The following is a 21,836-nucleotide window of genomic DNA, read 5'->3' on the forward strand; positions in this document are numbered from 1 at the left end:
TAATGGCGTGTGTGACAATTTTAGCTTTATTCTTTTAGCTGCAATCCCCGCTCCCAAGTCGCCAAACCGACTTGGGAGCCAATAAAAAATAAATATAGAAAAAACAAAAGCACAGTGAAATGTCTCTGACATTGCTTTCAGCCAACAGGAAAAAAAATGAAAATAAGTCCTGCTGAGGAGCTGGTCCTCTGCAATGATGACGGTCGCTCATGCAGAATAAAAGATTGTCAGGGAAAGCCAAGGGGGTTTGCCGAGCTCAGAGCGCCAGAATTGACCGGTCGGTTGGCGGGGCATTCACACGCATTGATCTGTTCCCTCCGACGTTAGCTGCTCCGGAGCAGATTAGGTAAATTACCATGGTGACGGTAAGACGTGAGCCACCGTCGTAACCCTGAGAAAACCCGGGTGTTAAACCCGAAGTTACCTCGCTAACCACAAACCCTGCTTGGTCGTACAGGCCTGAGACCCCTCCCCGCTCCGTCGCAGTGAATGAAAGAACGTAAACACGGCGACTACAGGGAATAGTCTCATGTTCAGTATGAAACGAGGCAAACCCTCCCACTATCACTCACGTCACAAAGCAAATGTGCTCACAGTTAGGCTACTTTAGAACAGGGGGACTCAAATACCACAGTGACCACACGGAAAATTTCGACAGCGTCAATTATGTTCACCAAACACCACTCTGCGTTCATGGGGGAAGTTACACCTCAGTTGTGTAACCAAGTCTTGCTGTGATGGCCAAGCACAGACACTGATCCAAGTGAGTTTCTGCAGAAAGTTGTGGTTGAAAATGCTGATTTCATCATCTGCTCTTGTTGTGTCATTGATTTACAGTAATTCAGAACAATACAGTTATTGTGCTGGTGGCTTGATGTGACAAATTCAGCGAGGGGACGTTCTCTGAGCTCTGCAGACAGAATTGTTCAAAATTGCCACGTGTCTGTGTCATAGTGGCCTTTCACCATTCTTACCAATGACCACTGCTTGATTTCAAATTAGGCAAATCTGTCTGGCACTTTCCCCACGTAAAAAGAACACGTTTTTCCTATGTGCTCATGCATAATTTGAGCACTTATCTCTGATATTTTTCTTGCTATCGTGCCTACTGGCCGCTGGGAGATGTGCATGGGAGGTGACACGATACTGTAGCAATATGTCACTAACAAGTGATCTGCTCCGCTTCCTTTGGGTCCAGATTAAATTGTGTTTTGGTCCGGATCCAGACCAGAGTCCATCTACTGAGAATGTGGGACGTAGAGAATATAGTTAAAGCAAAGTACGGCCAGATCACATACAAGACACAGGTCAAGTGCTATGGGGGTGAAATCCTACGTTTAACTACAAATCAGCAGCTATGCCAAAGGTATATACGGCAAGACTCCTGTTACCCTCCTGTGTCAAACACAACTTGTCTAAAGACTCCAAAGCCAAACTAGAGGCTCTTGTCACTGTACTTAGCGTTAGCTCGCAAACATGTCCACAATTACAATGCTAACGTGCTGATGTTGAGCCGGTATAATGTTCACCGTGTTAGCATTCTAATATTTGCTAATTAACACAGAGCACAGCGCACAGCTGAGGCTGGAAGCCTGGAATGCCATTAGATTTGCAGGTATTTGGTTATAAACCCAAGTAACTGACAAATTAAGACTTTTACCTGAGGATGGCGCCTGATGAAAAGTCAGGCGATCAACGACACTACAATTCATCCTGAGAAGAAACATGAATTTCTGGATCAAATTTCATCTCAATCTATCAAATAGTTGTTGAGATATTTCGCTCAAAACCACAAAAGCCACGACCTCACTGTGCTGTTAAACGGATTCAGGGGATCACCGAAGTCGTTAGGGTTCACCATCTAGTAAATCGTCCAGTAACCGTTGAGATAATTCAATCTGGACCAAAGCGGTGGACCAACAAACTGACGACAGACTGAGCAACGTTTCCATTCCTAAAACATGCTGCTAATGCTGCCAAAATGACCGATGGGCGCCACAGGTGTCTAAACCCGCACAGTAGCTCATAGTCGTACCAAGAGCATCAACTTTCTCTTTAAATTTTAGATACACAAAATGTCTGAAAAATGAATACAAGCCATGCAAAACAGCAACAGTGCTGTAAGAGGATGACGTTGTTGATGAGAAAAGTCTCAAAATCCCTAATTCTGCACTCAAACTGCGGTTGTTCTGTTCCATCGCTGCGTGTCCCTGCATGTATTTAGCAAAACTAAATCAATCAATCACTAAATCAATAGAGACAGTGACTTATCGACACCTGCCTCGATGAGAGCTCTGCATCACCTCTTTAGGAATCACATTAACAAATTTAGACGAACTCAGTGTGGCTCAGTTATTTTCTTTCATTACTGCCAAAAAGAGTCAACTAATGTGAGCTAGCGGCTGTCGAGATTATTGGAGAAACAGAGCAAAAATCAAACTGGGAAAAGACAGAAGACCACACACACACACACACACACACACACACACACACACACACACACACACACACACACAGTCTATGGTTGGTCTCAGTGTCCCTGTGTGAATGTCTCCACCCACAGGACTCTCTGTGAACAGCACTTCCCTCTGCATGCTGGGAAATCCGCAGATCACAGATGTGACTGCGCCTCATGAATCGGCATCGGCATCACATCCATGAGCCTGCAGCATGACAGGGCACTTCAATTCACTTTTGCTTTTATGGATAGACCTTATCTCATGATTATGCGAAAACAGCTCCTGTTGTCTCATCCTACACTGGATTCTGTGACCTATATTGCCACTGTTAACGTTCATGGTCATACTTTATTGCAAGCTTTATTTTGATAACTGTTACCAAACATTGTGGTATTTAGATAGGGTGATTTTAACAGGTAATATTACATATTACATATTTAACCGTTTTATTTTTGATGTTTATCGCTTATTGCTCCAATTTTGTCAGTCAGAGCTAGACACTAAAGTTTGTGCTATAACAGCTCTCAACATTTTAATATCTGAATATGCACTCACCGAGCACTTTATTAGGAACACCAGACTAATCCTGGGTAGTTCCTCCCTCTGCTCTCAAACAGCCTCAGGTCTTCGTGGCCTGTATTCAACACGATGTTGGAAACTTTCCTCTGATATTCTGGTCCATGTTGACATGATTGCGTCACATCATTTCTGCAGATTTATCAGCTGCACATTCAAGCTGCCAGTCTCCTGATCTACCACATCCCAGAAGTGTTGTGCTGGATCCAGATCTGGTGACTGGGGAGGCCACTGAGGTTCACTGACTCATTGTTATATTCATGAAACCCGTTTGAGAGGATTGTTGACACGGCGCATTATCCTGCTGGTAGTATCCATTAGAAGATGCTAAACTGTGGCCATAAAGGGAAGCACATGGTCAGCAACAAGACTCAGACCGGTTGTGGTGTTCAAACCATAATTGGTTGGTATTAAGGAGCCCAGAGTGGAGCCAAGAAAACCTTCCCCCCACCATTACACCACCACCAGCCTGGACTGTTGACTCAAGGCAGGTTGGGTCCATGGATTCAAATTCTGAACCTACCATCTGCTGCCTCAGCAGAAATCCAGATCCATCAGACCAGGGTCCGTTTTTCCAGTCTTCAGCTGTCCAGGTCTGGTGCAGCCTGTGTCCACTGCAGCATCAGGATTCTGTTCTTGTCTGACAGGACTGGAACCTGACGTGGTCTTCTGCTGTAGCTCATCCACCTCCAGGTTGGACGTGTCGTTCGTCCTGAGAAGCTTCTCTGCTCACCACAGTTGTAGAGAGTGGTTACCTGAGTTACCGTAGCCGTTCTGTCAGCTCCAACCGGTCTGGACGTTCACCTCTGACCTCTCTCACCAACAAGACGTTTCCATCCACTGAGCTGCTGCGCTCAGTGAGTGTATGGAGTCACAACTTTTGGTTGGCAGCAACAAAAATTTATGACCCAGTTTGAATACTGTTTTGCTCCAAAATGGGCCTTCCTTTCACAATAAAGTATTATAAAATGTGCAGTGGCTGTGGAGTTGAAATTCGTCATCAGGTCACAGAATCTGTTGTGTCAGGTGAAAAAAAATACAGGGAAAGCAGCTTGGTTGCATTTCAGATGCACGTGTTTGTATCCATGAAGCATCCTGTGGTAGATCAGCTGCTCCTGAAGGAACAGAGCAACTCTGAGCAGGTCCGGTCAGGCTCTCTGCCCCAGTTGGCAGTTTATTAGGGACACCCATCTAAAACTGATGCAGTCTAATACAACAGTCCCGGAATAAACCATCCCTTCAAGAAGGTTATAATGTTCAGTTTTTGTTGGAACTATTTTACAGAGGTGCTGATTCAACTTTACCATCATTTTGGAGGCTGCAGTTTGTGCGTCTGTACCTGTTTCTCATGATACAATGCACACTGCCACCTACTGGTACAATGACCGTACTGCAAACAACCTGGCACTTGAGTATTCCACAGTGGACACAAGGCCACTAGTGCCATAATGAACAGTGTACAGGGGAAAGAATTTGGCTTCCACGCTAATTTCATTCCCCTGGGGTCACCAGTGTCTGTGTGTGTGAGTGTGTGTGTTTTAATCATCAACGTTTTTTATTTCACATTTGAAGATTACATGTCTGACAATCTTCATAGGAAATGTTGAAATAGAAAGTAAATGAAAACCAGTAAACGAGCTCCTAGGTCTTGTCTAGTCTGTGCCGGGGCAGGCTACGTCTGGAAGGTAGGCCGACAGGAAACTCAAAATCCAGAATCGGATTCTTTTATATTGTGTTTGTTTTTTGACAACATGGACGAACCAGGCAGCAGCCCAGCCGCGCCGCTGGTATGGCAGGTAAAGCTGTGGAAGTGTTATATCTGTTGTTTTTGATTCAGCTGCTGTTGCCGCCTCTAGTTCTCAACGCATGCAGTGGTGCAGATGGAAAAAACAGAGATGAAGAACCTGTTAAATCCGGTTAACCTGTAACAAAGAAAGTTTGCTTTTGTTACTGCTAAGTTTACCTGCTACTGGACAGTTTAATGTTCAATGCAAAATCGGAAGGAGACTAGCGGCTGAAAATACAGTATTACTAGAAATATTTGTAAAAGATAGAGACCATATAACTGCACAATTAAATTCATGTTAAGTTGATTTAATTCAAATATGTAATTTACTGCTTCTTTTCTTTTGTTCTTTTATCATCTTAACTTCGGAAAGAGCTTTAGTTTGGTTTCTTAATTCTTAACAATCTTAATACTAGTATTTAAACAATATTTAATATTTATGTTATATATTACATAAATAAAAAGTAATATATTTCTCTTTTAATATACATACTTTTTCTTGAATATACCCATGCAAATAGTTTTGGTCTTAAAGTGTTGAGGATTTCAGACAGTTCCCAACAAGAACCACAGTATTTTCAGTGTGACCAACTGTTCGTGTCATTGCAGAACGAAGTGAAAGAGAAGCATTAGACTGCAGCTGGCCGTCAGATTTGGGTTGTGAATTATCCTGATATAGACATGGTGAACCCCAACTTTATCTAGAATACCGTCCACTAATTTTAACAAAAAGTTCAGTTCCTCCAATAGTACTACTTCAGTAATATTAACCAAAATTATCTAAGATAAGCGAAATTAAACCTAGAAGTATTAAAAGCTGCTTTAACCTGAAACATATTGTTGTCACAGCAAAACAATGTCGGCCACTTGGTAGAAACAGAAGATCTCGAATGTTTGCTGCATATCAGTGGAGATCGTACAGTAACTTAAGATATCCATTCTTCCGATTGCTCACATTTGTTAGTGTGCTAAACCCATTAAAAACAGTTGAGTCATGTCTGTTTGTGATGCGATGCTTTGGGAGCCTTGCTACCCTTCACGTCTAGCGACACTTCGACCTGAGCCAACTTGAACATTCGACTATATTTCTTATATTTCGGTGGCGCTCTCATAGAGGTGTTAACTCAGTTCTAAATTTAAGCACTGCGGTCATAGCCGCTGGTGGTTTCGTAGAGGAGACCATTATATTCACAGGTTTTTAGAATGTTTTGCCCACTTGAAGTATGTAAATAGGGAGGATGAAAAACCACCTTTAACTACGACCTTGCAGATGAACATTCAGTCCAGACTGTAAGATTGCAATAGATTGTACAGGTTTCCCCAATAAAGTGGCCACTAACTGTGTTGGCCGGTGAGTCAGTTCTCTTGCTGTAAAACATGTAAAGAGCTGCTCAGGGTTTTTTTTTTTATTGACAAATCTCTTGTTCAATATTGATATGAATATCTGAATTTTTGTGTTGCAGCTCTTCCTGTCCACATTAAACGGATGGTCTGAGGACTTCCTGTTCGATACACCAGAAGCTTGTGGCTTGAGGTATGACCACAAACTGGCCAGGTTCCTGATTCTAGAGAAACAGCTGCTGTGAAATGTGTGAAGATCAAACTATGACCCTGTAGGGTTATTGCGGTGGATAAAGCCTAAAGCTGCTGTTCTGAGCACAGTCCTACCACAGGTTTTCCTTACTTTGTGCGGAGAACTGGCTGCGTCGGTGCAGTTTGGGTCGGGCGAAGCTGTAGTCGTCGTTGGTTGCGACTTGGGTTTGGGTGTGGTTTGCACAGGAGGAGGTCTGCGCTGTCAGTCCTGCTCCCTGATATCCCCGTACACTCGGCAGGCCTACTGGAGATGAGGGCGGGTTTGTACAAATATCAGATGGATGCACAACACAGATGATCCTCAGACGCCCAAAATGTCCCCGAGCTCACCTCAGTGACAATGGCTGCACTGTTTCCATGGGAGGTTCTGTAAAAACATGCAGTTCCAAACATTATGAACACTGCTAAAAACAGCTTGGTCAAAAAAGAAACATATCTTTAGAAAAAGACACCGTCAGGTTCAATGTTGAGTTTTGGTCCATGACTATCAATAGTAGCCGGCAAGCTAGCTAGCTTTGACCTAGTTAACTAAGATCTGTGTGAGGAGACTGGAACCGTCCTCAAGTTAATACATGAAACAAACAGAAGTGTCAGATTTCCATCATGTTTTCTACATTGTTTTTCACCAACTGACCTTTGACTGGAGCTCAATCAGTGACCTCATCTTGTTGCGTCCTCTTCCTCTGCAGCGGTTTACTGGCACTGACTGCAAAATCAACCCCTAATATTCGCACAATGGTAGCGGATAGAAACGCACATCCATTCGCAGAATCTTAAAAACTCGGTTAAGATGTGTGCAGCGTTTGGACGGACACCTAAGCTGGTGTAGAGGGTTGCTACATTAATCCCACATCCCTCTGTCTCGTCACAGAGGTCTGGAGAAAATTGCAGCAATAATATCGAGATGACAGGATCCTCAGATCCTGACACCGAGCCAGTCTTTGAGTCTTTAGGTGGACGCCTGCTAATTATTTGTGGTAATTTTGTTCCTCTTCCTTCAAACTGACTTTTGTGCATGAATTTCTGTTAGCCAGCCTGATTCAGAGTCTTTAACCTACCGACAGTTGCCGTTCACATGTGAAATCCAGCAGAGAGGCAGTTAACAGCCGTGTGTGTCTGTGGGAGTGCGTGTTTCCTGTCAAATTACTTTACTGGCATTTCCCCCTGCAGAATAACAGCACAGCCAGTGATAAGGCAAAGATCTTGACAAACAGAATCCCACCCACATACAGTGGAAGCGGTGGTTTCTTTTGCACTGATGCTTCCTGATTTAATATAACATAAGATATGGTGAATCTGGGAGCCTGGATAACAGGACTCCAGGGCACAACGGACTTCAGAAGCCTCATTCATGCAGTTACTGTCAATCTACAACTCCAATTCAATATTTAAATCTTTAAAGACTTTACGACTACTATATAATTATTTAAAATGTTAATGAATATTAGTTGTACACATACAAGCGCACTCATTAATTTACGTACTGACCATGCATATACTACTGACTTTATGCAAAAAACTGAAGCACACTTTTGTCAACAGTTTAACCATCTTTCTAAATCAGTACTCAAGGTGTATAAATATCTAGGTAACCATAGCAACATTACATGCTATAGCCGCTAGATAAACTGTGGGAATTATCATCATTTTAATTCATATATAAATCACTAAGTATAGATTATTACATGGTTATATTTACTTCTACATGTCTACACACAGAGATTCCTATTCATTAATGTCCAGTTAAAGTTTGGGAGTTTTAACCAGTTCTGGGTGCAGGAGCGTTGGCTGGACTGTTAACCATCAGGGGCTAAGCCCAGATTCTTCTCCATCGCAAAACGTTTAAAAACGTTCTTTTAATATGTCTGTGGAGATTCTCAGTCATCGAGGTCTCGGTTTTCTGTAAGTGCTACGCGAAGGCAACTGGACTTGCTTGGCCTCTTATCCGAAAGGCTTCTCCAGTTCTACCTGACTAGTTGGGAGTTCCAGGTATTGATCCCCTGGTGAGATCAGCAGCACTCGTGAGTCGTTGACTCTCCCGGTCATCATGCGAGTCGTTAGGACAACATTAGGGTCTAGGTGTGGACGGGTGCTGACACCTTGAGGGTCGTCAGGGTGACAAGCGAGTCGTTGACCCTCCCGGTCATCATGCGAGTCGTTAGGACAACATTAGGGTCTAGGTGTGGACGGGTGCTGACACCTTGAGGGTCGTCAGGGTGACAAGCGAGTCGTTGACCCTCCCGGTCATCATGCGAGTCGTTAGGACAACATTAGGGTCTAGGTGTGGACGGGTGCTGACACCTTGAGGGTCGTCAGGGTGACAAGCGAGTCGTTGACCCTCCCGGTCATCATGCGAGTCGTTAGGACAACATTAGGGTCTAGGTGTGGACGGGTGCTGACACCTTGAGGGTCGTCAGGGTGACAAGCGAGTCGTTGACCCTCCCGGTCATCATGCGAGTCGTTAGGACAACATTAGGGTCTAGGTGTGGACGGGTGCTGACACCTTGAGGGTCGTCAGGGTGACAAGCGAGTCGTTGACCCTCCCGGTCATCATGCAGTCGTTAGGACAACATTAGGGTCTAGGTGTGGACGGGTGCTGACACCTTGAGGGTCGTCAGGGTGACAAGCGAGTCGTTGACCCTCCCGGTCATCATGCGAGTCGTTAGGACAACATTAGGGTCTAGGTGTGGACGGGTGCTGACACCTTGAGGGTCGTCAGGGTGACAAGCGAGTCGTTGACCCTCCCGGTCATCATGCGAGTCGTTAGGACCACATTAGGGTCTAGGTGTGACAAGCGAGTCGTTGACCCTCCCAGCCATCATGTGAGTCCTTGAGGTCACATGAGTCCTGGTGTGGATGGGTGTTCAGCTGTCTGGGGACTGAACTTAGAACTGCATTGTAGGTGGTCCGACAGGTGGTGTCTCAGACCACCTCCTCTGTTTAGTGACGGTTGTTCCAGATTCTTCTAAATAGACGGTTTCCATGCATGTGAGGGCTACATATGAAAATTGGTTTATTGTTACTATTATTATTACTGCTTAATTGTTGCTATGACATTTGAAGTAATTTGCTTTTCACAGTTGAAAAGACATCTTTAAATGCAGGCCCATTGTAGGCCCAACTACGGTCCTTTTGGATCCACGCAACTCAGGTAACGTGAGTTTTTCTATTTTCTCTGTCTAATTTCTAGTTCCCTTTCTATCAGTGAACCACATCATTTTTATGACCACGGGTTGTTGACTGGGTGGGCGTCTAGCTGCCTGTCAGTTACACCGCAGAGTGTGAGGAGGACAGAACAATGGCAGCTTTTCTTCCATCCTAGATGAAGTGCAAACTAGTGGGGCATTTTCTGACAGGCGATTGTTCGTCCACCGCCTGAAGGCCCCCGCTACGTTCGTGATCGTTCAATGATCACTATCACGGACACCTGACACTGACCCGTGGTGGTGTGTATGTGTTAGGTTTTAAGACGAGATTTAAAGCCAAGTAGGGGTGTTCATCACGTGTACAAACAAGTCTTTAACAAAAAATCTTCAAAGCGAACTGACTTTACTGAATCCCCCTTGCCACCACAGGCGAACATTCGGGTGCGGACGGTAGGGACATACCAAAGTCAAGGAACTGCCGAAATGTCCTTACCAAAATTTCGACAGATCCCATTCATCTTGTCATTTTAACTCTACGTTGTGTTGCTGGTTAGGTCTATGCAGAGTTGTCACGTTTGCGTGTTTTCTGCAAAATGTGGGCTTTTATGACAAAATGAGGAAAAGTGGCTTATGGGGGATACCTGCCTTGACGGTCTGGCACACCACAGTACTACGCCTTGTGACCTGGCTGCAGCACTGGCGGTATAGTATAGAATCTGAACAGTAATGAATGGCGGTTTAAAGCGGTACTGTACTTTAAACGTTATAATTAAAAATGTCTTAGCTGTAAGGCACGTTTTTGCTCGCTATAAGCATTCCTGCTGTTTCAGTGTTCATATAGGCAGACTTGAACCTTATCCTTTAATTTGTCAGTGGATGAGGGGCTGTTTGCAGCCGGAAAGGAATACCTGCAGACACTACTCTGGGCTGAATAAGCAAATTCGCCTGGTCTGCATGTTTTTTTTGGATTAAAAAAATGTAATCTATGATTTTATTAATGAACACAACATAAAACAAAGACTAGACAGTCTGTGATAAGAGTTCCTTATTGTTAAGGTGCAAATACAATATTATCTACCAAGGAAACTAATCAATTTTTTAAACAGGGCTACTGCATTAACAATAAATATGCGAAATATAATATAGAATTTTCATTTTTTTCTATGTCATATAAATATGCTTCTGAAACCAAATCAACACTTTTGTGTTAAGGTGACACTGTTTGTAAATGACCTCAAACCTAGTTGGGCATTTCTGCTGAGCTGCACGTTCACGTTACTCATCGGCCGACCAGTATACCTGCAGTAAGTTAACTCACCTTGACATTGGTGGGGGGCACGTCTCTACCGTCCATACCCACATGATGAGATTGCAGAACTGCAGCCAATCGGTGTAGTGGATCATCAGTAGTAGCCGGTATGTTGACGAGCTGCGGCCTGTTTCGGCAGAGGCCGACGTGAGTCCACCTCAGGTGAATCCCAGCAGCTTCCTCAGGTCACCGTTTCAATGTGAAGTCAATCGTCAACGCGCAGGTAAGATCAGACCCTGCAGCAGGGAGAGAGACGGATGGAGAGTGGAGCCGTGTGTATTCAGCCCGGCGATAACCCCATTCGGGTGACGCTGCTATTACACGTCACATGGCTCCGAATAGATGTCGATGTTGCTCGGTGTGCACTGGACGTGTAGATAGGTGCCGGGCGATCACTGTTTCCTAACGTGATCGCCCAGTATCAGCTTTTCAAGGTGCTAGTCTCAGTGGGGGGGTGCGAAGATCAATGCAGGCAGGTTTCAAGTGCTTAAAAAAAAGTGGTTGCAGAAGAAGAATGTCTCTCGCTATTGACATCATACCTTAGTATATGCTGGTAAATGCGAGGAGGACCCCTAATGTTCGCTAAGGATGCAAAGGTTTGCTGGAGCCGCAGTTCATCAGCACAGCTGGAAACACCTGGGTCCAGCGCTTCACCAGCTTCCTCAGTCAGTCACGTCTTTGTTTGATTTATGCAACGTCACACACACACACACACACACACACCCTCACTACTGACTGTATCCACTGCAACACCTCAGCTTGTTTTTTGTTCATTTTGTGTTAACGTTAGGCTCCTCTTTTAAAATAAACGTGTCATTTATCAGCCTTCAGCCTGCAGCTCCCTCTCTTTTGTCACTGTTCTTGATAACCGAGGAGTCTCAGAAAGACGCGTGTCCCTAACTTTACAAAAAGACTTTTCATTACAAGGATTTTTCATTCAAAATGTTGGTTGCCTGTGTTATTAGTTTGACTGTGCCACAGCAGTGTATGAAAACCAGCATTTCTACTGACCTGCTACAGACTGTACAGAACCTTTCAACAAGTACTAGTCATGACCAGATCACACCTTTACAGATATCACACATTTGGGAAAATAAGTTGTCACATTTATTCATTGATGTTACTGTTTTTATCCTATTATTTTAAATTTGTGTAAATTTAGCCTTTATCCTAATTCGAACCAACTATTTCATGGTAAGCCTTATGCTGTCTTCTCCAATAAAGAGTTTACTTTAACCCCAATAACTTACTGTGATAATAATACTTTAATAAAATTAACTTAAAATAAGATTAGCAAAAGTAGAAGTAGTAAAAGCAGCTTACAAAGTGTTGAGGCAGCACATGTGTGGTTACGTTACCGAGGACAGAAATATGACTTTTGATAAGATGTCACAGGAAAAGTCATGTTCACACAAACACACTTCTAATAGGTTTCAGATTATTTGCACAGTTGTTGCTCGTTCAGACCAGTTTCCTGTTGTACGTGAGCGCAGAGGGCAGAGGTGGGTCTTCTCAGGTGCGACTGGCACCGGAGCTCGCTTCTGCCTGAAGGACGGAATAAATAACGGAACCGTCGTCGCCGCAGGGGTCGCTGCTGGATGGACCGGCGGTTTTGCTGGAAAAATTCACCCTGGCGTAGATGCATTTACTGGAGTCATCTTCATCCTGGAGAAAGAAAACGAAGAGAGAGTGTAAGGACTCAATTACAGCCTGCCTCACACGTAAACAACGTAACGGGGCAGCAGATTACCCGAACTGAGTTACTAACCGGTCTAACAAATTACTTTTAGAGGTGCAAAAAACAAACAAAGTAATGTTGACATTCAGACATGAATTATTGAGGCTGAAAAAAACCTGTTGAATGTATTTCCTTCCACCTGAAACACATGTAAAGAAATCCAAAACCCTGCATTGTTTAGAGCCATGCTCAGTGGCTAGTGTTCTTCTCCTCTCCTGCCATTGCTGGCACACTTGCTACATTTCTTGGCAGGTTACCACCACCACCGACTGTCAGCCTGCGTCAAACTGTCTAACAGTCCTACACTGAAGTAAATTCACGCATACGGCTTCACACCCCAAGTCCTGTGGCTACCAGACACAGACGTTGTCCAGCTGAATCAAGGAAAAGCCAAAAACAGAGTTATTTATAAGAACTAGAGATCTGGAAAACCTTTCCCAACTACCGTTCTGGGTTGGTGTCTGCGGCTGGAGAGACAGATTGCGAAAGGTGTAAAAAAAACAAACCATCATCTTGTCCAGTTTTGCTACTGTTGTCTGAGCCCAAAGCTAAAATCCTATTGACGTTCTTCCTTACTTTGCGCTGGAAACTGGCCTCCTCTCTGATATCGTCGTACACTCTGTTGGCCTACAGGAGATGAAGAGAGGTTTGGTTTGTATTAATATCAGCCGGTCTCACAAACTCTCAGGTGTCTCAATTTTCCTCAAACTCACCGCTGCCACAAAATCATCCTGTTTCCCCTCAGGAGGTTCTGAAAAAAAAAACCAAAAAAAACCCCACAACAGTCAGTGCAAACCATTCCAACCAGTAAGAGGAAACCATTAGGGACAGGTGTTAGTTATTGTAGTTTGGCCCACTTATCCACACCGTCAGCGGTTGGAGCTACAGCAGTGAAAGGAGACAGTTAAGCTGCTGTGAAACCCGTAACGCCCGACTGTTGCAATTTGCGTCGCAATTCGTGTTCCTTCTCACGTAATTCAGTCAAATCTGAACACACAGCCATGACATACGTGCTGTGTTTTCAGACCTGTGCCTCCCCAGGAAAATCGTTATGTCCTATGTCCATCTTAGAAACCACAGGGGAAAAAAAAAGGAAGGGGGCCCACAGAGTCAGACTCTGATAACCCCTGCTCTAGGGGCTCATAAACAGATCTCATTTCTCCAGAACTACCGGTCTTGAAAATGAAAAGGTTTGATTCCAGTGACTGATACGAGATCAATTTCAATCATTAGGAAGATGTACAATCCTCTGGAGCTGGACAAGTTGTGCAGCAGTTTTTTTACTCCTGCTAATGCAGTGATTCTGGATTAAGTCCAAGTCTTCAATGAACTGGAAAAACATTATGTGCTAATAAATAAACTGTAAGGAACTAGGTTCCCTAGTATGGTTGCCTGCCTGTGTGTGTGTGTGTGTGTGTGTGTGTGTGTGCGGTTCCTCTTGCCTCACCCTTGGGTTTATAAATCCTCTTTTTGCAGAAGATCAGCACAGCCACCGTTAACAGGACGACAACGGCGGCGAGGGTCAGGCCCACATACAGCGGCGTATCCGTGGCAGCTTGAGGAGAACAACGAGCTTGTTTCACAGCAACACTGACCATGTTATGATACTCATGTTATGTACTGTCCCGTGAAGGAATGCACACAGTATACGTACACATATTTCACTTAAATACACATATGCATACACCTGAACATAAATACATCTGTAAACATCATATACCTGTATGGTAAAACCTCGCCATTTACAGGTTGAGTGGGAGGGGGGAACTGGGAGCAGGGGGAAACAGCCAGCCTGGCTCTGCCCTAAGGTAACAAAATCCACCTACCGGAACCTCTAAAGCTCGCTCTTTTAACATGTTCTACACAAAAAAAAAACGATATGTAGTATTAAGCGTACGGGCAAGAGCGTGGCATCTATCTTCTCATCTAACTTGTGTCGAGAAAGTGAGTGTGTCGCCCATAATGTCAAACTATTTCTTCAAGAAACAGATGACCATTCGGACACAGCTTCTCTGTGGCCGTGTTATCAGTGTGTACATATATCGTTTCTCAGCTGATTCTGGAGCAGTTTATGACTGCGACCAAGGAACGCGAAACTCTACCGCGCCGCAGGAAATGTTTCGTCACGTTCATCTCTGAAGTCATATCATTTTGGTCCCATCCGTTACGGTGGCTTCTGTCGCACCGGCTTCCATTCCCCACACTATTTTCTCAGAGGGTTCTCTCATTGGTGATTCGTTTACCATAGACGGGTCTGAGTTCTCACTCGGTCCTGATTGGTCGACTGTTAGCATCTGAAATTAATGATGGTTGCCGTTTGGAATAAGGTTGGATGAAGTGGTCACGTCGTTTGTGTTTGATGGATGCGATGTCTTACGATATATACACACACATTTACACACGCATAGAAAACCGATGCACTTACATAAACAACACGCCAATCTGCTGTACACACACACACACACACACACACACAGTATATAAGCTCTGATGCCACAGGCTGGGATCTGGAACTGAAGCTCGTGGGTAATGTAGTATTTATTCATTCCAAATACCTAAACTGACGGGGAAAAACTCTTTTTTCCAGGAAGCCACTTCACTGAGAGGCGTCACTAGCTACTGAAAGGATAATTACATGCAACTGTTTAAAAAAAACCAAAAAAAACCCCCCACCTTGCATCTCTGCACTCAAACGATATAAAAACTCTGGGTCATGGACCTTCATCTAACAGTGTGTGGATGTACCTTCAGTATTTGGTGCCTCAGACTCGGGTGGCAGGTTGTTGATTTTACGGAAGGCTGATGAAGTTGATGATGATGTTGCCGGTGGCGTGGAGGCCGATGGGACTGAAAGAAAAAAACACACGATAAGAAAAAAAACTTGACACAAATGAGACGATGAATTTGGATGCTGATCGAGGAAATCTGGGGCAGGAGCGTTTTGAAATTTCTTTGCAAATTAACGGCACATTATGCTTAATTCCTAAAAAACATGTGACTGGGTCATTAATACGCAAATGAAACAAAAGTTTGCACATTTGTGTCACATGCTTGGGTTTGCCAGTTATTTTCCGGCAGAGCTGTTGTTACCAGGGTTGTAGGACTAAGTCTCAGGTTCTTTAAAACATCAGCGGCTGTCAGTGAATAAAAATATCCAGAGACATTAAGGACATTTTTTTGTTCTGGTCAGTGGAAACTCACCATCTGTTACAATGATCTCAAAGTCCCAAAAGTTCTTTCGTGACCTTCTGCCCACACCACACCTGTACCGTCCTGAGTCAGACTTGGTCAGCTGTGTGACGGTCACAAACACAAATCCTCTCGTCAAAGAATCCGTTAAATATCTGAGGCTGTATTTGCCTCGCTGATCCAAGAAACCAGGTGTTTCAACGAGAATGTCTACCTCTTTACATTCTTCCTTACAGAAGTATTTCCATTCGCCTCCGTTACGAAAGATGCATTTAACTGTGACATTTCCTCCAGCTCTTTTATAGAGGGGTTTTTCCTCCGAAGGACCGCGGGTTCCATCCAGCTGCACTGTTGAAAGGACAAACGACAGTTACAATCTGTACTTACTGACTGCTCCACAGTCAGACTGGGAGCCTCCCAGTTCAACCAGTCTGTGACTGGGGCAGTGTAACACAACAGTTAATTCATCAGTGATCGGTTTCTATTTGATTTATTAATGCTGACACTTAAATAGAACAACCGGCTTTGCAAGTGTAGTTTTCTGCTTCGACAACGACATTTTCACCTGCTAAATTGCCTCTTTGCAAATGAAAAAACGATTTTTTTAAAAACAGTTTACCTATATTAAAAATATCCAGTGGTGACGACTGAACACGTGGGAGAAAAATACTGGCAAATTTCCGACCTACTTTATCTTCAGAGGCACGAACAGCGCATCCAGAATCACCTGCTGTCATTGGTCGGCTCCTGCTCCCCGTGTAACACAGGAAGTTATGTGTGCGTGTGATCCACTGACGTCCAAATGAACCGGTGTGTGTGTGTGTGTCGCAGGTGGAGTTGATCAGCTACTTCACAGCAGCCCTACTGGTTTTACAACGAGCATCTATCAGCGTTCACAGTGGTAGAGAATCTAAAGCGTGACATACAGCAGCAGCTGTCGGCGAAGACCTTCAGAGACGAGACAGAAACATTTTCATGGATTTTAGTAGAAACTCACCATCCGTGACAATGATTTCTAACTTGGTTTGTACAGTTGTTCCTCGCGAACAGCTGTACATCCCCGAGTCGGACTTGGTCAGCCCTGTGATGGTCACAGAAACCCTATTTCCACCGTCGTCGATGCGGTATCTGCCCCGCTGAGAGCTCTCTCTCGTATCAATGAGGACGTTGCCCGTTTCACACGTTTCCTTGCAGAAGATCTTGGTCGTTCCCCACGAAAAAACGGGACACTCAACTGTGACGTTTCCTCCTTCGGGGCCTGAGTAAATGAAGATCTGTGCGATTCCACCCTGCAGAGCTGCCGGACAGATGAACAGTCAGCAGCGTTAGTATCTGTATTTCCTGTGAGATGCTGCAGTCTGATCACCGTATGTCCTGCTTCACACTGGCAGAGCTCCACAGAGACTCGCCCGCTGAGCCAATGTTACTGTTTTGTTTGACGTCTTTGTCTTTCCTCTGCCCATAATCTTCTATTCTTACTGCAGGACTTTCCCTGGTTTAATAAAGTTTTCAATGGGTCAGTTATAAATTGGATCATTTCACGTGTTTCGGTAATGCCGTCATCCTCTCTTTTTCGCTCTCATACACCTGGGAGCCACCATTGGCATCACAGCAAATAAACCCATGTAAACATATAACCGAGGTTCCGACGTCAACATTCACGTTCACTCACTGTAGAATAGAAACTCTCTGCGACTCGCGAAGGCACAGAAATTTACGACAGCACAACATTTGGCAGAAGCAACAAAAAAAAAAGAAAGAAGAAAAAAAAGGAGCCCAGACTTTAAAAAGCTACAGCCAGAAAGCCACAGCGGCCCAGTGCGACTTTCAACGTTTCACTCAGTTCCCGTTTACCAGAACAAGGAACCGGCGGAACGTACCTACATTCGGTAAACCTCGAGCTGCTGCGCCGTTAGATGTGTTATCAGCCATCAGTGGTTTGTATTTTAGGAAAAAATGATGTAAATGATGTCACTAGATCCATTTGATTTCCTCCCACCTTTTCAAACCAGTGCGGTTCTCTTTTCTCTCTCCAGCTCTGAGAGGGAAAACCTGCGAGCCAACAGCGCAGGACGCCTCCACACCACCCTGGCTTTTCCCAACGCTGTGGCTCACAGGTTGGTGGCCATCAGTGGGGTCTGATATCGTTTGGTCAAATCTACCGCGGGCTCCAGCCTCTCAGATGGGAGGATCTGACGGTTTTCTGTCATGTATGATGGTGAACTGGGCGTTTTTGGGTTCGGGACCGAGGGTCAAATTAAAACCAGCCACCGAAGTAGATTGTCTTTGGCTGTGGAAATTTTGCAACTGACTGATTATTCAGAAACTCTTGATTCGTGGTTTTTTTAAGCAAGAATGCCGAACTCCTGATTTCAGCTGCTTAAATGTGAGTAGCTGCCACTTTACTTCATCATATATGATAAGGGAAAGTAGTGGTGTGAGTTTGTGCCCTTCATTTTCCCTCTGATGTACTGTTTATTATGAGGAAGTGCCTGTAATGATCGACTTTCAAAGGAAGTGTTGACATTTTTAAATGTGTGGTAAAACAGCGCTCAGGCGACTTTTTGTCCTCTGTAACCTTCTGTCCATACTGGGATCCCTTCTTAAAGTTATTTCAATGCAAGTGATGGGGGACAAAATCTACAGTCCTTTAAAGTGAATCACAACTGACTCTGATTATCACGTTTAGGCACATAAACCACTCACGAGAAACCACCGGTGCAAATGTATCGTCGACCAACTGTGAATAAACCTAAGACGAAATGATGAAGTTAATGACAAGAGAAAGTGAAGGAAATGCAAAGCGAATACACTCACAGAGGTAGAAGCAGCAGATCAAAGTGTGAACGATTTTCATGTTGAGGCGCCGAGGGTTTACCGCTGCCTCTCTTCCTTCTTCACTGGAGAGTCCTGAACTTCTCTAAACGATGGAGTCCCTCCTCCTCCAAGCACACACACACACACACACACACACACACACACAGCTCCACTCTCCATCCGTCTCTCTCCCTGCTGCAGGGTCTGATCTTACCTGCACGTTGACGATTGACTTCTCATTGAAACGGTGACCTGAGGAAGCTGCTGGGATTCACCTGAGGTGGACTCACGTTGGCCTCTGCCGAAACAGGCCGCAGCTCGTCAACATACCGGCTACTACTGATGATCCACTACACCGATTGGCTGCAGTTCTGCAATTTAACTCTATCACATGTCTCATGGTAAGACGATTCAATAAAATAAACAATATGTAGGAGGGTGGCTTTTTATTTATTTTGTCCTACTTGCTGGACAAAATACTGGTGGTGCCAGATGAAAAGTTCAGTGATCAGCAGAGTTATTAAAGCTCATCCCGAGAGAAACATGAATGTGTGTACAAAAATTTCAGGGCAATGTATTCAATAGTCACTGAGGCATTTAACTACAAACCACAAATGTACACCTCCTGGTAGCAGCAGAGGAACGGTCCAGGGATCACGACAGTCAGGAGGCTCCGTAAGCCTCCGTAGCAAACTTCACGGGAATCCACCCAATAGGTGTCGGGATATTTCAGCCTGGACCGAAGTTGGGGCCTGAGCAACGGACAAAGCCATCCCTAGAGCCGCACTCCCGGCGCGGCTGAAAATGCCCAATAGTCCCAGTAGAGACCTAAGCACGGTGAGCACACTGTGGGGCGCAGGTCGCTGTGAAAATCTTTTCAGCTGGTAAATAGAAGAAAGAAGAAATGGGAAGTTTCAGTTGCTCGTGTTTTTCCTGTTGCCTCGCCATCAGGTTTGGCGTCGCTCTCAGTGCAGATCACCATCAAGGCCAGCCCTAGGATGAGGGCAGGGACGACGAGAATCCCGAGCAGCTACAGCAGCACGTCTGGGCGCGACTGAAGAGAAGAAAAAGCCGGTTTTACGGACGCCTCCTGGTTGAGGAGGATTTCACATGTGTTAGTCCAGACATGTGAGACCACAGGCCTTGTTCATGTAGTGCTGTCAAACTAATGTCGAGTGAGGACGATATAATAATAAACACAAGAATAGAGGCTACATACACGCAGACACATCCATGTATTTAAGTACATATATGCATTGACATACACAGTTAAAATCGCAGGTCACATGACGTCCCTCCGACCCAAACAGATTTCTCTGACTCTACCGAGAAGAACAAGTACTCTCCATGTACGACGTGAGACTCTGTGTCCTGGAGGAGTTAAAAGGGTTAAAAGGAGCTTTCTCGGTTTTTAGTACTTGGGTCACTACGAGGTGCATGCGGCCAGTCGGCTCGGCCAGAGACGGACTCTAATGTTAACGCTCTGACCATGAGCCCAAACAAGAAGGAAGCCTCAGCACCTTTCACCACACTGGAGTCCAACGCGACGACATAGTTAGTCTCTGTACTGTATAAAAAAAAAAAAAAGAATATTTGAACTCAACTTGTTTTGCTTGTGATAAGGAGCCATGAATAAGTGCAATAATCTGCCGGTCAGTTACTGAGGTTTGTCTCAGCATGTAGGTCTATAATTGTCAGCAAAATTAGTTCAGCTTCTAAACACGAGGGAGGGACAGATGAAGAGAGGTAATTTCACTGCCACTACGTGTCTTGCTCTTCATCCCGATTTGTTCAATTTGCAGCCAGATGTATTTTACTTTTGCATTAGTTTTGACATCTGTCAGTCAAAACAAAGCACATCTCTTGCAGTCCGTGATCAGCAGCTCTTGTTAAACAGGATCCTGCCACCACTTGCTCGTGACAAGTGCTCGCGAGGATCTTCTGTGAAAGGGGCCCCTGGTGGGGACTCGAGACATCCAGCCTGGTCTGCAGAGCGTCAGCTGGTTAAACTTCTCTTCAGTCCCGTCCCGCTCATGATCACATGTACTGTGTTTTACATACAGGCACATTCAAGATTTAATTCTTCTCTTTACGTGGATTTTTTTGTTTCTGCCCACAGACCAGTAACCGCTTATGGACCGGATTTAATCGTCTGTCCGGTCATTCCAGAGCTGCTGCACTGCTGATCATGTCATTATTTTATGACGACAGCATCTGACAAAAATCAACGTGAATACAAGCAGCTGTACGGTGTGACCGGCTACACTGACATTTGAGACGAGCGGTCAGAGGAGATGACGTCTTCTGTCTTTTAACAATACCGGCATGTCCATACACCATGTACATTGAAAGATGTACGGGTTGTTCCTCCAGGCCATACTGGCCCTGAAGAGATCCCTTAGCTTCTTACGCACTGTAACGTAAGTGATGGGGAACAGTAAACAGTCCTTGTTTTGTGCAAAAATGGACGCTGACGTTCAACCGAAGCTAATGTGAGGCTGAGTTAGACAAACCGAGAGGTTATTTTCCAAAAGCTACAGTCATTTTTTAATGACTTGCTTTTTTGCTTTGCTTTTTTTTTAAAACAAGGACTGAGGCCAGTGGATTTTTTCCCCCCGTCACTTACACCGAAGGGACCTCTTCACAGCCACTATGGACAGGAGGAACAATTACCACAACCGATAGCTCTTTTAATGCAGATTGGCATTTCGAGATTGCTCTAAGATACACTTGAAAAAAGATGGAACCCACCTTTTTATTTCACAAGTCCCTCGACCTCCGCTGGGCAGGTCTATCTGCCGGTTGGTGTACGGAGCACAGGAAGGAGGATCCAAATGCAGACGCAGGTGGGCAGGTAGGTGCAGTGAAGAAAAACTTTAATCATGCGCATAGTGATGACAACAAAGTCTTACAAGCGGGCAGGCTCAAAAACCACCAGTAAAAGCGAAAGAAGCAGGTGGAAGTCAAAGACAATGGCAGCAGGAAAGCGGGAATGGACCAGTATGTATGCTGGGGAGCTAATGAGGGAAATGGGAACAGGTGAGTAAGGTGGGTGTGGGGTGTCAGGTGACTGAGACAGGGAGGAAAGCCCAGGACGGGACCAGCGCATCTGGGGCGTGGATGGAGATGAAATGCTTCCAGTGGACACCGAAACCGTGATTTAAAGCGCGACTTAAGCCCTATTAGGACTGGGGACTTGATAGTTTCTCCACTTCCACAGCAC

The 21,836-nt window shown here is 44.8% G+C and overlaps 1 protein-coding gene across 4 annotated transcripts; it reads right to left on the reverse strand.

Annotated features, from left to right (window-relative positions):
• Window positions 1-11,597: 11,597 nt before the first annotated feature.
• LOC120803300 lies at window positions 11,598-21,670 on the reverse strand. 4 transcript variants are annotated; one of them, XM_040151641.1, is made up of 10 exons: window positions 21,365-21,670; window positions 18,614-19,667; window positions 16,794-17,093; window positions 16,011-16,144; window positions 15,809-15,899; window positions 15,353-15,454; window positions 14,055-14,162; window positions 13,321-13,358; window positions 13,184-13,234; window positions 11,598-12,534 (listed from the first exon to the last, which is right to left on the reverse strand). In XM_040151641.1, the coding sequence occupies exons 2-10, from the start codon at window positions 18,651-18,653 to the stop codon at window positions 12,382-12,384; spliced, it is 1,017 nt and encodes a 338-aa protein (XP_040007575.1). In that variant the 5' UTR covers window positions 18,654-19,667; window positions 21,365-21,670; the 3' UTR covers window positions 11,598-12,381. The 4 variants fall into 4 exon arrangements, with proteins under 4 accessions (XP_040007575.1, XP_040007573.1, XP_040007571.1 ...); XM_040151639.1 differs by having other exon boundaries at window positions 15,809-16,144; window positions 18,614-19,494; XM_040151637.1 differs by having other exon boundaries at window positions 15,809-16,144.
• Between the last annotated feature and the right edge of the window lie 166 nt (window positions 21,671-21,836).

The sequence above is a fragment of the Xiphias gladius genome, chromosome 18, assembly GCF_016859285.1.
Source record: "Xiphias gladius isolate SHS-SW01 ecotype Sanya breed wild chromosome 18, ASM1685928v1, whole genome shotgun sequence".
NCBI lineage: Eukaryota > Metazoa > Chordata > Actinopteri > Istiophoriformes > Xiphiidae > Xiphias > Xiphias gladius.